The sequence below is a fragment of the Fundulus heteroclitus genome, chromosome 16 (genome assembly GCF_011125445.2).
Source record: "Fundulus heteroclitus isolate FHET01 chromosome 16, MU-UCD_Fhet_4.1, whole genome shotgun sequence".
Taxonomy (NCBI): domain Eukaryota; kingdom Metazoa; phylum Chordata; class Actinopteri; order Cyprinodontiformes; family Fundulidae; genus Fundulus; species Fundulus heteroclitus.
In genome coordinates this window covers 35680592-35694682 of record NC_046376.1, presented here as the reverse complement: position 1 = coordinate 35694682, position 14091 = coordinate 35680592, and the positions used below count along the sequence as shown (strand labels likewise).

General features: G+C 38.2%; 1 protein-coding gene across 2 annotated transcripts in view; it reads left to right on the top strand.

Annotated features, from left to right (window-relative positions):
* Positions 1–14091, top strand: part of LOC105937949 (carbonic anhydrase-related protein 10) — a 249376-nt gene that overhangs the window by 189255 nt on the left and 46030 nt on the right. The window contains exons 5-6 of one of the 2 annotated variants that reach the window (XM_036148578.1): positions 2946–3041; positions 3500–3572. The exons of the other annotated variant lie outside the window; for it this stretch is intronic. Of the exons in view, the coding sequence (XP_036004471.1) occupies positions 2946–3041; positions 3500–3572 (169 nt within the window). The remainder of the gene's footprint in view (positions 1–2945; positions 3042–3499; positions 3573–14091) is intronic. 2 annotated transcript variants of the gene reach the window in all.

Sequence of the window (14091 nt, the reverse complement as noted above, 5' to 3'; positions counted from 1 at the left end):
ATAATTGCACAACAAGTGGAACAAGCTGAATATTGAAATAAACCAATGTTCAAACATTAAACAGTTATTATGCAGAACATATCTTCATTACTGGATAGAAAATGTTAAATTATTACTATTATTGACGTTGTCACTAATTGTTGTTTTTTAGATGTTCATACAGGGCTGCACAGTGGAGCAGAGTGTTGCACTGTTGCATGAATGTCCTGGGTTCAATTCCTACCCTTGTCTTGGGTCTTTCTGCATGTTTCCGCAGTTTGCATGTTCTCCCTGTGCATGCATGGGTTTTCTTAGGACAGTCCTACAGTCCAAAAACATGACTGTTAGGTAGACTGTCTCTAAATTCTCCTTAGGTGTCAGTGTGCGAGAATAGTTGTTTGTCTCTGTGTTGCCCTGCGATAGACTGGCAACCTGTCCAGGGTGTACCCAGCCTATTGACAGCTGGAGATAGGCACCAGCACCACTTGCAACCCCACAGAGAAAATGGATGGTTGTTGAATGGATAGTTCATCCAATCGCTTAAATGGTAAGAAAATTATTATTCTTGCCACTGCAATTATAGATACTATATACACAAGCATGCTATGTATTAAATGCATGTGTATATATTTTACTGGATGTATGTGTTATATATGTAGAATATATAGATATTGCAAGGATATATGTATAAAACAGGGTTTATAGGGTTCATATCCATCATATATCAGAGCTCTGATTACCCCGTATGTTCCTAACAGAGCACTTCGCTCTCAGACTGCAGGTCTGCTGGTGGTTCCTAGAGTCTCTAAAAGTAGAATGGGAGGCAGATCCTTTAGCTATCAGGCTCCTCTCCTGTGGAACCAACTCCCAGTTTTGGTCCGTGAGGCAGACACCCTGTCTACTTTTAAGACTAATCTTAAAACTTTCCTTTTTGACAAAGCTTATAACTAGAGTGGCTCATGTTACTCTGAGCTATCTCTATAGTTGTGCTGTGATAGGCCTAGGCTGCTGGAGGACATCAGGGTCTAATTTTCTCACTCTACTTATTTCTACTGTTCTCTAGTTTTGCATTGTATTACATTGAAATGACTGTCGTCATTTCAGCTTTTAACTTTTTGCTCTCTCTCTTTTTTCTTCATAGTAGGTACACCTGGTCTGGCGTTCTGTTAACTGTGACATCATCCAGAGAAGACGGCTCACCCGCTACTACCATCTAATGTAGAACAGATTACTAGATCAATGTGGGCTTCTGTGCTTTTTGTCTCTCTTGTTGTGTCTCTGCTCTGTCTTCCGTAACCCCAGTCGGTCGAGGCAGATGACCGTTCATACTGAGCCCGGTTCTGCCGGAGGTTTTTCCTTCCCGTTAATGGGTGGTTTTTCTTCACACTGTCGCTTCATGCTTGCTCAGGTATGAGGGATTGCCTGCAAAGCCATGTACAATGCAGACGACTCTCCATGTGGCTCTACGCTTCTCCAGGAGTGAATGCTGCTTGGAGAGACTTTGATGCAATCAACTGGTTTCCTTATATAGGACATTTTTGACCAATCTGTATAATCTGACCCAATCTGTATAATATGATTGAACTTGATTTTGTAAAGTGCCTTGAGATGAATGTTTCATGATTTGGCGCTATATAAATAAAATTGAATTGAAAATTTAATTGAATATAAAGGTTTACAATTCCACCCACTCCCCTGACTATGTAAATCATAAAAGTTGTGACATTATATTACATTCTTTAAATGTTCTTGTACATATTCAAAAACAATGTATAATAAACACAAATACAATAAATATATCATAAAAATTGTGAGTCAAGGTGAGCAGCGACAAAAAATGTCTCAGAGATGCATTAGATGGCATTAGTAGTGCTTGGTGGAGGTTGATAGTGGTCACAGTTTGTCCTTGCATGATGTTGATGTATTATGTTGAACGTGTTGAATGTGAGGTACAGATAACAGTGACAGGATGTTTAAACTAGTGGGCACATAAGAGCATCCGCAGTCGCCTAAGACAGATAACATCAATGGATCATAATATTTCATGTCAACTGTATCAAAATCCTTAATGTTATCTGAACCTAATATATGGACAAAGTTTTTGCATTTGTTTAGAAGGGTAAGGAATATGGAGGAGTGCACATTGATTTAGACATGCATATACCACATATGTGGCCATGTGTGATACGTCCAGATCATTCTTTTCTGCATTTGTGGTCGGTCTAATTTCTGGACTCTCAAAATATACACTATCCTGTCAAAGGTGTTTTTCTCAACAATTCAGATCATTGCATTAGGGTGTTCTAATTAGTTTTGTGGCCACAACTATGTAAAATCCAGCACCACAGTGTGCAAAATTATTCTCCTAACATTTGTGAAAGAATGGGTTGCTTTAGGTGCTCAGCAAATTTTAGTGTGGCACCGTGATAGGATGCCACCTGTGCAATAAGTCTACTTGTGAAATTTCCTAGCTACTGGACATTCCACAGTCAGCTGTTAGTTGAGTTATAGTAAAGTGGATGCAACGAAACCACAGCAACTACTATTGAATTGGTAGGTCAAGTACGTCACAGAGTGGGGCAGCGGATGCCCAGGCACATATGGTGCAGAGGTCACAAACTTTGTGCAGAGTCTACAGCCGCATAACTCCAAATTTCATGCAACTTTCAGGTTAGTTCAAGGCCTGTGAGTAGAGAGATTCACAGAATGGGTTTTCTTGGCTGAACACCTGCATCAAAACCTTACATCACCAAGTGCATTGTAAAGTGTTGGATGCAGTGGTGTAGAATACACCGCCACTGGACTGATACAATAACTGTGCAAAATCACTCTAGCTGGATTATGTAATGCTGACGGGGGGCATTTCTTGATTGTTAACAAAGTAGACAGATATGTAGACTCATAATTTGAACCATATCAAATTATTCATTCATACAGCTCTGCTTTTCTTTGTGTCTTTCTTTCAGGTCCAGCTTATCCATTATAATCAAGATCTGTATGCCAACTACAGTGAAGCATCTAAGAGCCCTCATGGCATCGCTGTGGTCTCCATCTTCATTAAGGTTTGATTGTCCCACTAAAAGCCTGCATGGTTAAAGAATTTAGAAACCAGTCAGACAAAATTCCTGCAGTAAAAAGGCCTCACCATGTGTGACAAGACCAGAAATATAATGAGAATCCAGCATGGCAGGGCATCATTGAATACCATGAAGCACATCATAGTTGAACAAATAGTAATAGCAATAATGTAACAACCAGAGCCTGAAATCACCATTAATGACAAAATTATAACTATATAAGATTAAGTTACTGTGTAAGTTTATCACAGTCTATAAAGCAAAGAACTCTGCAGGAGAACTTCTCTTTTCCTGTTCAACTGAATAACATGTTTAAAACAGTGTGTTATTTGTTAATTATTGATTGCGATTATCTAAACAGAAGGAATAGAAGAAAACTATTTTGTGCCTGTGTTGCACCATGGTTTCTCATTAATATTTGATGCTTCTTTCTACCGTTCCAGCTCTCAGAAAACTCCAACGCCTTCCTCAACCGTATGCTCAACAGAGACACCATTACCAGAATTAACTACAAACGTAAGACACTATTACCTGGGCAAGCTAATGTGGCAGGGAATTTACGCTGGGCTTTCATTATTCCTGATCTGAAGCTCATCTTAATCTGCTCTATACAAATATGCAATGCTCTCTGCTTTGTAGGATTCTGTTGGCAATGATCCTTTTTCTAAATCCAAAATGCCATTGTCTTAAACATGCCATATTTGTGAGGATGGTGCAGGCTGTACATTGTCCTGCACCATCCTGCACCATCCTTCACCATCCTGCACCATCCTCACAAACAGTGTTTGCCCCCTTAAGTATTTTTTTTGCTTTTGGCACACTTAAATATTTCAGACCCTTGGAATCCCATTTGTTTTTGTGAATATTATGTTTTGTATACTTGCGTAAATGTTGAGAATTGTGAATTATTCGTTAGCATCTGATAGGATTTAGAGGTAAATGCCATGCTTTAACAAAGGCCAAATCCTGTTTGATCATGATATAATAAGGTTATATACACCAACCCTTCGTCCTGATAATATTTTCATGGTCCTTTTTGTGGATAAAAATAGCCCCAGCGCCAGGCGCAATAAGCATATATAAATAGATGTGGCGTCATCTAGTAACAGTATCGCAGAACTATCATAATGCTGGTTTGTTTAATTAATAAATCAAAATTAAATAATGCTGGACCAAGCCTGACCCTCTGAATGGCCTCATAGTAAAGTGGTAGCTCAGCATGATCAAAGACCAACAGTTATTAATTAAATAAAACAATCTAACAGCAACTGTGAGACCCTTATATCAGAACATTTACTCACGTCAATCAACTCTGTGGTCACATCTGAGCCTCGGCAGGTTTAGCATCCGCTTCAGTGAACTCATTGCATTTCTTGTTTTCATTTGTTTTTTTCACTAGATCTTGGACCATTCTGCATTGTTTCACCGGGAGATGCTAATAGCCGTTAGTCACTTCTTTGTTTTAAGCCCTGCTGCGCATTTGCAGTACGTACCTCTGTTAAAATCATAAATAAACACAAAAGACTTCCTTTACTAACAAACTGAGTAAAAACAAAGTATAAAACACCAAAATGACAACCAATACACCAGCAGGACACGATAATATTTCATAAAAACGTTGTATGTAACCAGAGTGAGCTACTGACATATGATTTTTTTTTTTAAAAAGTCAAATAATGTGGCAATGCACCTTTAAATGTTCAAGTAAAAAAAACAGAATACAGAATGATGTAAAATACTGTGCAATTGCATTAATGTATTCATTGTATTCAAACATTCCCAGAGAAGTTAAAACGAGCGTAAATCAAAAGGAAGGTAGCAGTCAGTTTACAGGATGATGTAAAACACTGAGCAATTGGCTGGATGTACCAACCAAATATTTCTGGAGAAGTTAAAAATTGTGCAATTAGTCATAAGTAAAAATGTAAATGTTCAAGTCACAGAAGTGTGTAATTTGCATGGATATCCAAACACTCCCTGAGAAGCTAAAAGTGCATGTGAGAGACAGTCTAAATAATTCTGGATCACATCAAGAACCTGTGGAACCAGTATGTTTGTAAACATGTAACAGACAATAAACTGGGCTGGTGTTTTTTTGATTTTCAGTAGGGGGGGGGGGGGGGTGCCCTCACAGCTTTAGGGAAAGAAGCTGTTTTCTTAAGTCTATTCGTTTTTGATTTAATCTTCCTGAATCGTTTACCTCAGTGACCTGGTTGCATGTTGCATGGATGGAGCTGCAGCAACGATGGAAAAAAAAAACAATGGTTTTAACAGCCGCTTGAATGAAAAAGCCCCAGGATGTTTGATCTGTCACTGCATGCTCCATCGTCAAGCTTTGGCCGGAAGAAAACTTTCAGAAGACCTCAATACCATCCTGAATGACGAATTCTGGATCAAAGCTGCATATCTCGCCAACATTTTCATGCTTTACAATGAGACAAATAAGCAGATGCAACAACCTGGTTCAAACGTCCTGCAGTGCAAGGAAGCTGTGGATGACTTTGTGCAGAAACTGGAATATAGGGTTGAAAAGATGTTGGCTTGGCTTTGATCTTAGATAGGGGGCATTGAAGAAAAAGGGTTGGTAACCACTGGTTTACCTCCTGTAGTTTACTATGACCTCCTTGGTCTTGCTGGTGTTCAGGATTAGGTTATTCCTGGAGCACCACTGTGTCAAATTTGTGGACTTCTTCTTGGTAGTGGGTCTAATCATTGTTAGATATCAGACCCACCACAGTGGTGTCATCCGCAAACTTCACGACCATGTTTGGTGGATACCAGAGCAATTGTGTGTGAAGAGAGCGAAGAAGGCAGGACTAAGGACACACCCCTGTGGCGTGCCAGTGTAGATGATCACTAGGACAGATCTGAGTTTCCATATCCTTACCACCTGGATCCTGTTGGTGAGAAAGACCCAGAGCAGAGCGGTGCAGATAATACCAAGCTGTGGAGCTTCAGATCCTACATGTCCAGAAACAGTGTTGAAGGCTGAGCTGAAGTCCACAAATAGCATCCTAACATAGGCTTGGTGAACATCTGAAGGAGTATGTCTGAAAAATGTATCTGTATAGTAACTATAGACTATGCTCATCACCACCCTCTCTGAGCTTCATGGAGAAAATGGAGACGATGAAGCCAAATTATTAAGCAGCAGTGGCAAAGTATAGCCGTGGTCTGCATTCACCTCAAACTCTGCTTCCATCTCCCATTACCGCAACTGTCTCCAATGGCCCAGCTGATGTCTTCTTCTTCACTTCCTGTGCTGAATAATAAATGGAATTTGACTGCTTTGTTTGATAACTAGGATCAATTAATATATGTACTTGACTTGGAATCTCTATTAATAATTTGAACTGACTTTTTTATTGCAAAGTGGCTAAGGCGACATGTTATGGATTGGTGCTATGTAAATAAGATGAATTGAATTGTATGAATATGTGGACATAACTGAGTGGAAAAAGGTGAATGTAGCTCTCCTGAGCACATTGAGTGGTTCGTAGGACTAAAGTAGTGCTATATAATTTATAATTTTATCCTGGATTTTTCTGTTAGTAAAGAGTTGCCTCCATCAGTCATCATTGACTATGAACCTGTTGCCCTGATATCCCACATCATGAAGGTCCTGGAGAGACTCGGCCAACCTGAGAACGCAAACAAGCACCTTTCAGGACCTCTTTGTAGTTTGCTTATCACTGTGGAGTTGGAGTTGAAGACCCCATCATACACCTTTTTCAACAAACCCACTGATATCCAAATGAAGCAGGCAATACTGTGAGAATCATGGTCTTTGATTTCTCCAGTGCATTTAACACAATTCAGCCTGATTTAGCTTGTTAGAAATATCAGAAGACTCTGGTGGAAGCCCTTGACAAGCACCTGGATCAACAGTTTGTGAGAATGAGGAGTTTTATGTCTGAACAGTCTTCTAGTGCAAGTCAGATTCTTGTCATCTACAGAAAAACTTGGATAACTCTGTAGGAATTGGGTGTATTAGAGATGGACAAGAAGCTGAGTACAGACAGCTGGTGGATCACCTTGTGGCATGATCTGGAAACAATTACTTTAACTTAAATTTGAACAAAACAAAAGAGATGATTGTAGATTTCTGAAAAATTAGAAATAGGTCAAACACTTTCCAAATTGGGAGAAGAAGTGGAAGTGGTGGTGGAGTATAGATATCTCAGTGGTCGCATAGCAACAGATTGGACGGAAGATGCAACTGTGAAATATTCTACAAGAAGGGACAGAACAGACTATGATTGAGGAAGCTTAGTTTTCTCAGCAAGATGCTGAAGTTTTTGTATCAAATCAAGATCTGCCTAGTAGAGGCGTGTTGTGGAGAGTGCAATCTCTGCCATTATGTGTTGAGGTAGCAGCATCAGAGCGACTTAAAAAGGTCAACATAGTGAGAAATAAATGCTGGTTCTGTTCTGGGGACTGCTGTGAAACCTCTGATTGTACAAAAAAATTATACTTCATAAATGAAGAACATTACAGACAACTCCGAGCATCCCACTCTGTCAGGATTTTGGGGTTTTGTTTCATGTTTGTTTTTGTTTGGAATAATCTAGACTGCTTATGTTTCATTCCTCTCAGCCACCAGTCACCATCCAGTCATCACTCGGCACCAGATCAGCTCCACCTGTGGCAACTAAATAGTGCAACTCTGATCACCTGTTTCTCTCCCTACTTATACCTGGCTCGCTCATCCAATCCCAGCTAGAACATCTTGTCTTGTTTCTCCAGCAGCATGTGCTTGTTTGCTCCAGCGACTTCCCTTCAGTTTTCCTGTGTTATCCCTGGGATCAGTCCTCGTCCTGCACTCACGAGTCTGCTCGCTAGTGCTTGTGTGTATGGCCTGGAAAAAGGATTCCTGTTGAATACTGTTATTCAATCTGCTCGTGCTAGGAACACGTCAGAGGCTTCAAGTCAGATTCTGCCTACAGCTTCTGGTCACGTCCTATTCTGCCTGCAGGTCCTGTACAGTTCTGATTCCGCAAGCTACTCCTGTTCAAGTCTGGTTCTGCTTACTACTTCGGATCAGTCTGGTTCTACCTGCATTCATCTGTCCAAGTCTTCCACTGCCTGCTCACTGTATATGTCAGCCTCAGCCTGCATCATCTGGTCATTCATCTGTCATCTACCACCTTATAAATAAACTTTTTAAAGTAACTGTGTTTGGCTTGAATATTGGGTTCACCACATACATTACATCCTCATCACAATGTCATGCGACAGTGTTTTCAGCCAGATGCCTTTACAGATCCACTGCGATGCATAACAGCAGAAGATGTTACCTTCCTAATGCCTTTATCATCAAAGAAAATATTGTACTATGAGTTATAATGTTGTTTTAGCTCTCTGTGATTAATAATAAGGTATTGAATTAGGCTGAGATGAGCCACTATGGGGAGCCCAGTAAAAGGAACCAGAAGAAAAAGATCTAACAAGTAACTGTAGAGACCGATAAGAATTGAACACGCTCATTGGAAAACATTGAATATGGCAGAATTTCAAATGTGATGTTTAGTTGTATGAACGCAGGGAGGGTTGCTCATTCTAGCCTGAGGTGGGGCTGTGTCATAAAAATACCCTGCACATAAAATGACTCACTGAATTAAGCAGCATCCGAAATGAAATAGCAGGATTTGGGGATGATCAAAGACATTGTTTCTTGACACCACTGAAGGATTCCTTTCAGCTTTATAATCTGTTCCCATTAAATTGGCCATTTATGCAAATATTTAGATTTACATCCTGAAATTATAAACGACAAATGCAATTGGTAATACTAGTAATTGTACAACATTTTTTATTCTTAGAGGAAAAGGTAAAAAAGTGGTGCTTTAAGAGAAAATATCGGGGGGTCATTTCATTAAAGAATAATAAACAATAATCCTTCAATAGTAATGCTTTTTTTAAAAAAACATCTTTCTTCTGTTTGAAGGGTCTTTTTATGTACGCTGAAAAGATGTTGCGATCAAGTTTTCATAACTTTTTTCAGATATTTTCACACAGCAACAAAAACAGGTGCATGTTATCTTTATTTCACATAATTGACCAACACTAAAATAGTACCGATAATATTCTGAAAATGGTGATGTTTAATTACAGCTCTTATCTTGTACCCCTAAATATAATCCAGTGCAATCAACTGCCTCAGAAAGTCGGCATATTAGTGGTCTACATGTAGATCACATCAAGTTGAGGTTAAATAACACTGCTCATAAATAACCCATCATCCCCACAGCATAATTTGGTGATGGCAGAATCCTGAGATGCTTTTCTTCTTGAGAGGAAGTGACTGGCTAAACTCATTAAGATGTCCAGCTCTGTCCTGTGACACCCTGGGACCCTGTGAATGTGGTGGGAGACAGAAGGACCAGAAGAAGAAAAAAAAAAAACGTAATTTATGGACAATGTCTCCCAGTGCCCCATGCGTGGTGCTGTTGCAAAGCTGGACAGCTTTTTTTGTGACGAACTGGTGCATCCTAGATGCTCTAAGGAGCACTTCTGCAGGTCCTTCATCCTAGCTGGTGTTAGACTCTATTATCTCTGCTGCTCGTAACAGTATCAATAAGTGTTTACAGAATGCTAATGCTGGTCAAGAATCATTTACTCTCACACGTTAGTGTCCATTTGCACACTTTTTGGCATATCTGCAAGTGTTTGTACAATTATGCATATTGCACAGTTTTCTCATCATTCTGTAAATCAGCTGCTGTCTTTTTTCTACTATTCTAACTTGAACATTGTATTTTTACCTGAATATGGCATATTATCAGTTAATAATTGCACAATATGTTTTTCCCCTTTCTAATAATTTAATTAAAAAAACATATAGGTATATGGTCTGTCACTTTTTAATTGACGGGTGATTAATGACCCTAATCATTTCCGGTCTCCTTTGATTTCCGGTCTCCCTTTGATTTCCGGTCCCCCCTCCCCATTTCCGGCCTCCCTTGACTTCCGGCCTCCCTCGATTTCTTGCCCCTCTTGATATCCGGCCTCCCTTTGATTTCCTGCCTTACCCATATTATATTATTGTCATTAATACGATATTATTAATATAGTTATTAACTTTATTATCGTGATTATTTAAGTATGTCTAATGATTCCTTTAATACACATCCAGCTACTTAATTCAGTTTATCCACATCCAGTTATTTAATTTATCTTATACACATCCAATGATTAATTTTATCCACATTCAGTTATTTAATTTTTATACACGCTCAATCTGATGCTTAGCAGCAGCATACCATCCATATTAAATGATGATATTAATTATAATACAATTCACTTTACTATCGTGATTATTTAATTATATCTATTTATTTCAGTTGTACACATGCAATTAATGTATCTTATACGCACTCAATCTAACGCTCAGCAGCAGACCAGCCACACTCTACGTGGAAAAAACCTCTGTCCCGCACCGTTGTGATTGCGTTGAAATAGAGAATCCTTAATCTTTAATCCTGATATAAAGCTCAAGTCAGTCCTCCCTCCAAACTAAAGGTTTGGAGCGTCCTCATACTACGGTGGACAGTGTCTTACTGACCACAGGTTTTTGGATCACGACCTAAATTTCACGAGATCTGTTGAGGAGGGGAGGAGTTGTGTCAAAACACATGTGTGGCACTGCAGGAAGGGGGACAATATCGATCTTTGCTGACTTGCAGTCAGCAAATTCGTGCAGGGCATTATCTTATCATTTCATACATCTAACAGCAAAACCGTCGCTTTCAACAAGCATGACATCCTTTCATTGTTAGTTAATAAACAAAAACACCGAGCCTCTCTGTTATCTTAATCAACAGACTGACTGGTCAGCGTAGACATCATACTTCCTGGTTAACTAGGGAGCCGAACAGGAAACCTCCCCCTTATCTCAATAAGCCACTGACCACCGCAGCTCAGTAAAAATCAAAACGGTCAGTAAAAGTCATTACGCTGGTAGAAGTCACGCCTTTCTTATCCTACAACTCTCTTAGTTAAAATATAGTTGTTGTTTTGGTTTTTTACCAACTCTGAAGGCAGCCATCTCTCTACAGATTGTACTAATATTTGTCCTGTCACCTGTACATGTCCTAACTATGGCTCTTATAAACTAATGATTGTTCAGACAATTAATCGTGTAATTGTTAAAAACGTACAAATTCTGCTGATTCTTAACATAATTACTTAAGCTAATTCTATGAGTAATAGAAATGAAAAAAAAAAAGCTAAATCGGTGAATATTTCACTCTGAATAAAAAGGCTAAATCTTCAACTAAAAAAGTTCTAGGATCAAAATGTTAAAAGTTCAGCCCTTTCTGGTGGACTTGCAAATGCAGTGCAAATGCATCTGTAGTGAAAATAGTCACAAAAAAGTATCAAGTTACACCTGTACATTACATTCTGGAGTTTTTTTTTTTAGAATAGAATAGATTTTATTCTATTTATATAAACAGATCCTACTAGTGTACTGCAGGGACAATGTTAAACTAGGGTTTTTTTAGTCGACAAATGATAATATAATGATAATGACACATTTATCAAATAAGGTACACATCTAGTTTAAATTAAGGTATGAGAAATACTACATTTTTCATATCATTCTGACACAGTTTTAACACAATAGAAATAGCTGTACCGTCCCAAAGTGGGGAGATTCAGGTGACAGCTGACTTTAGACAATACTGATTAAAATGGAACAAAGCTCAATTTAAAGTTAAGTTAGTACAGCAAAGGAAAAAGAAAACAAACTGCAATTATTAATACATAAGGCCTAGTCAGATAACAATTGAAAAATAAAAACAAGTTCATTTGCAGAATAATGTAATATTTTAAACATATTTTGTTACACAAATTAACAAAAACTGCAAAGACTTTCTCCACAGAACAGAACCAAAACCAAACCTTGCTCTCAATATATTGCTCTGATAAGACTCTGCAGGTTTTTCACTGGAACCTGCTCATTCTGCTCCACTTTGTCGCCTCCATCTTTAAACTAAAAAACTAGATGCTTTGATTTCGCCTCTCCCCCATGGTTCATTTTATAGAACTCAGGGTTCCCCAGAACTTGGGCTAATCTTTGCAGTAGGTGTTTTGGTGGGTTGAGGGGTGTTTGCGGTTAACTGTGCCGGCGGGGATTTTTACCAAAATATTGATTTTCATCATTAAAAACAGCAGAACAGTATAGCGTTGTACCAGACAAGTAAAAGTTAGGTAACCAAAGTAAGAAGAACATGATTTTTAATTGTGATGGCAGAAATATCCAGTCAGTAGCTTTTGGTTTTACGGTTATAAACATTGATCCATTATTTGGTGGATATAAAGGCTGCTGATCATCAGGCGGCTGCAAGCAGCAACAGAAATCCATGCAGGGTACAGGCCGGCCTGCAGCACAGTAAAAATGCAGAGGTTGCTGTCAGCAATACCTGTTGGCGTGTAATCAGTAGAGCCAACATTTACACTGCCGATTTTTTATTTTTTTTTTCTTCACACAAACCACGGTCTGTTTGTACTAACAGACCGATCTAGACTTAGGTTAAATCAGTCGGTTTGGAAGTGGCTTTTTTCTTGTTGAATAATGCCAGTAATTGTCTAAACTTTCTCTTTTATTTGACAAAATTGCTGACAAGCACAAAATTGTTGGATTTTGTTTGGAAATCAGTGGCAACCGCAGAACAACAGACTCTCTAACAGCCAAACCAGTGCTACAAATCCTCTAAAGCTACATGAGGTGAACCTGAACTAAGGGGGGAATTTTGTGGTGGATAGATGCTAAACTTTCTTCAGTGATATTTTTCATTTAGTTTCCAAAACACACCTAGAACCAGCACCATTGGTTAAAAAATGTAGTTGAACATGCAGAGAGGTTTAGCCTGTATAAGTTTTGACCCTGTCTAGAGCGACAAACCCCACAATGAATTCACAGCTTTTCACCAAATTGCTTGTCTTAATTTTTTTTCTTCCAAAATTCATCTCCACGATCAGTGTATGTAAACTTCTGACTGGAAAATACCAGGATATGTTGTCCCTGTATAGGTGAAACCAAACCGTAACAACTATTTAAAAATATGTAAACAGTTTTATTGACTAATTAACTCTTCTACTCCTATTTTGCAAAATCAACACTTACACCCTTTTGGGTCCTTTTTATTTTTACGTTATTTGTTGTTATTTCAACTTTACGTTCTCTCTTTTGTTTTTCTCTTCATAGTAGGTACATCTACCCTGGTATTCTGTTTAGCTGTGACGCCATTACCGTCTTTAACGTAGAAACTATTTGTGGATCAGTGTTTCTGTGATGCTTTTGTATCTTGCTTATGCCATATTGATAGTGTTAGTAAAATTGTATTGTATGTAGTAGTGCTTTCTTATTTTATTTATTTATTTTTTTTTACTTTCCAGATATTGTATTATCTGTCCACTCTGAAAAATAAGTCCATAATTAGCATTAAGAACCCAAAATACAATACGAGTGTGGATAGTAACTAAATTTTGACGCCCTAAGATGTGGTGTGTCACTTTATGGCAAATATGCTATAAAAACCCACCAGTTATTACTCCTTTGGGGGTTCTCTTGTAGAAAAATAGTTTATTGCTAGTTTTCAATCTGTGTTTGGTAAAGAGGATGGATAGTATGAAGTTTACCAGGTGTCTAATTTCAATGGTTAAAAACATGCTGCTTTGTTTACGAGCAACATTTACGATTGTCACTCAAGTTATTTATTTTATAGCATTAACTGTTTGCATTTGGAGGACCTAGTTGAATGAGACTATGTGCTAAAATTCTAAAGGATTGTTCATTTGAAAACTGAGATCAGAATTGAGTCAAATAATGAATCTGGTATAGTGAGATTTTACAACAGTGACAAAAAACTATTTTACACATCTTTTTTATATAGCTTTTACTTTACGTGAAATTTTACATAAAATATAATCAATACATTATCAAATCTACAATTTAATTACTCAAAGAACTTTTTTGTCACAGAAACATTGCTTACAGTAATCAGTTACATAGAAAAAATCTATGCTACTG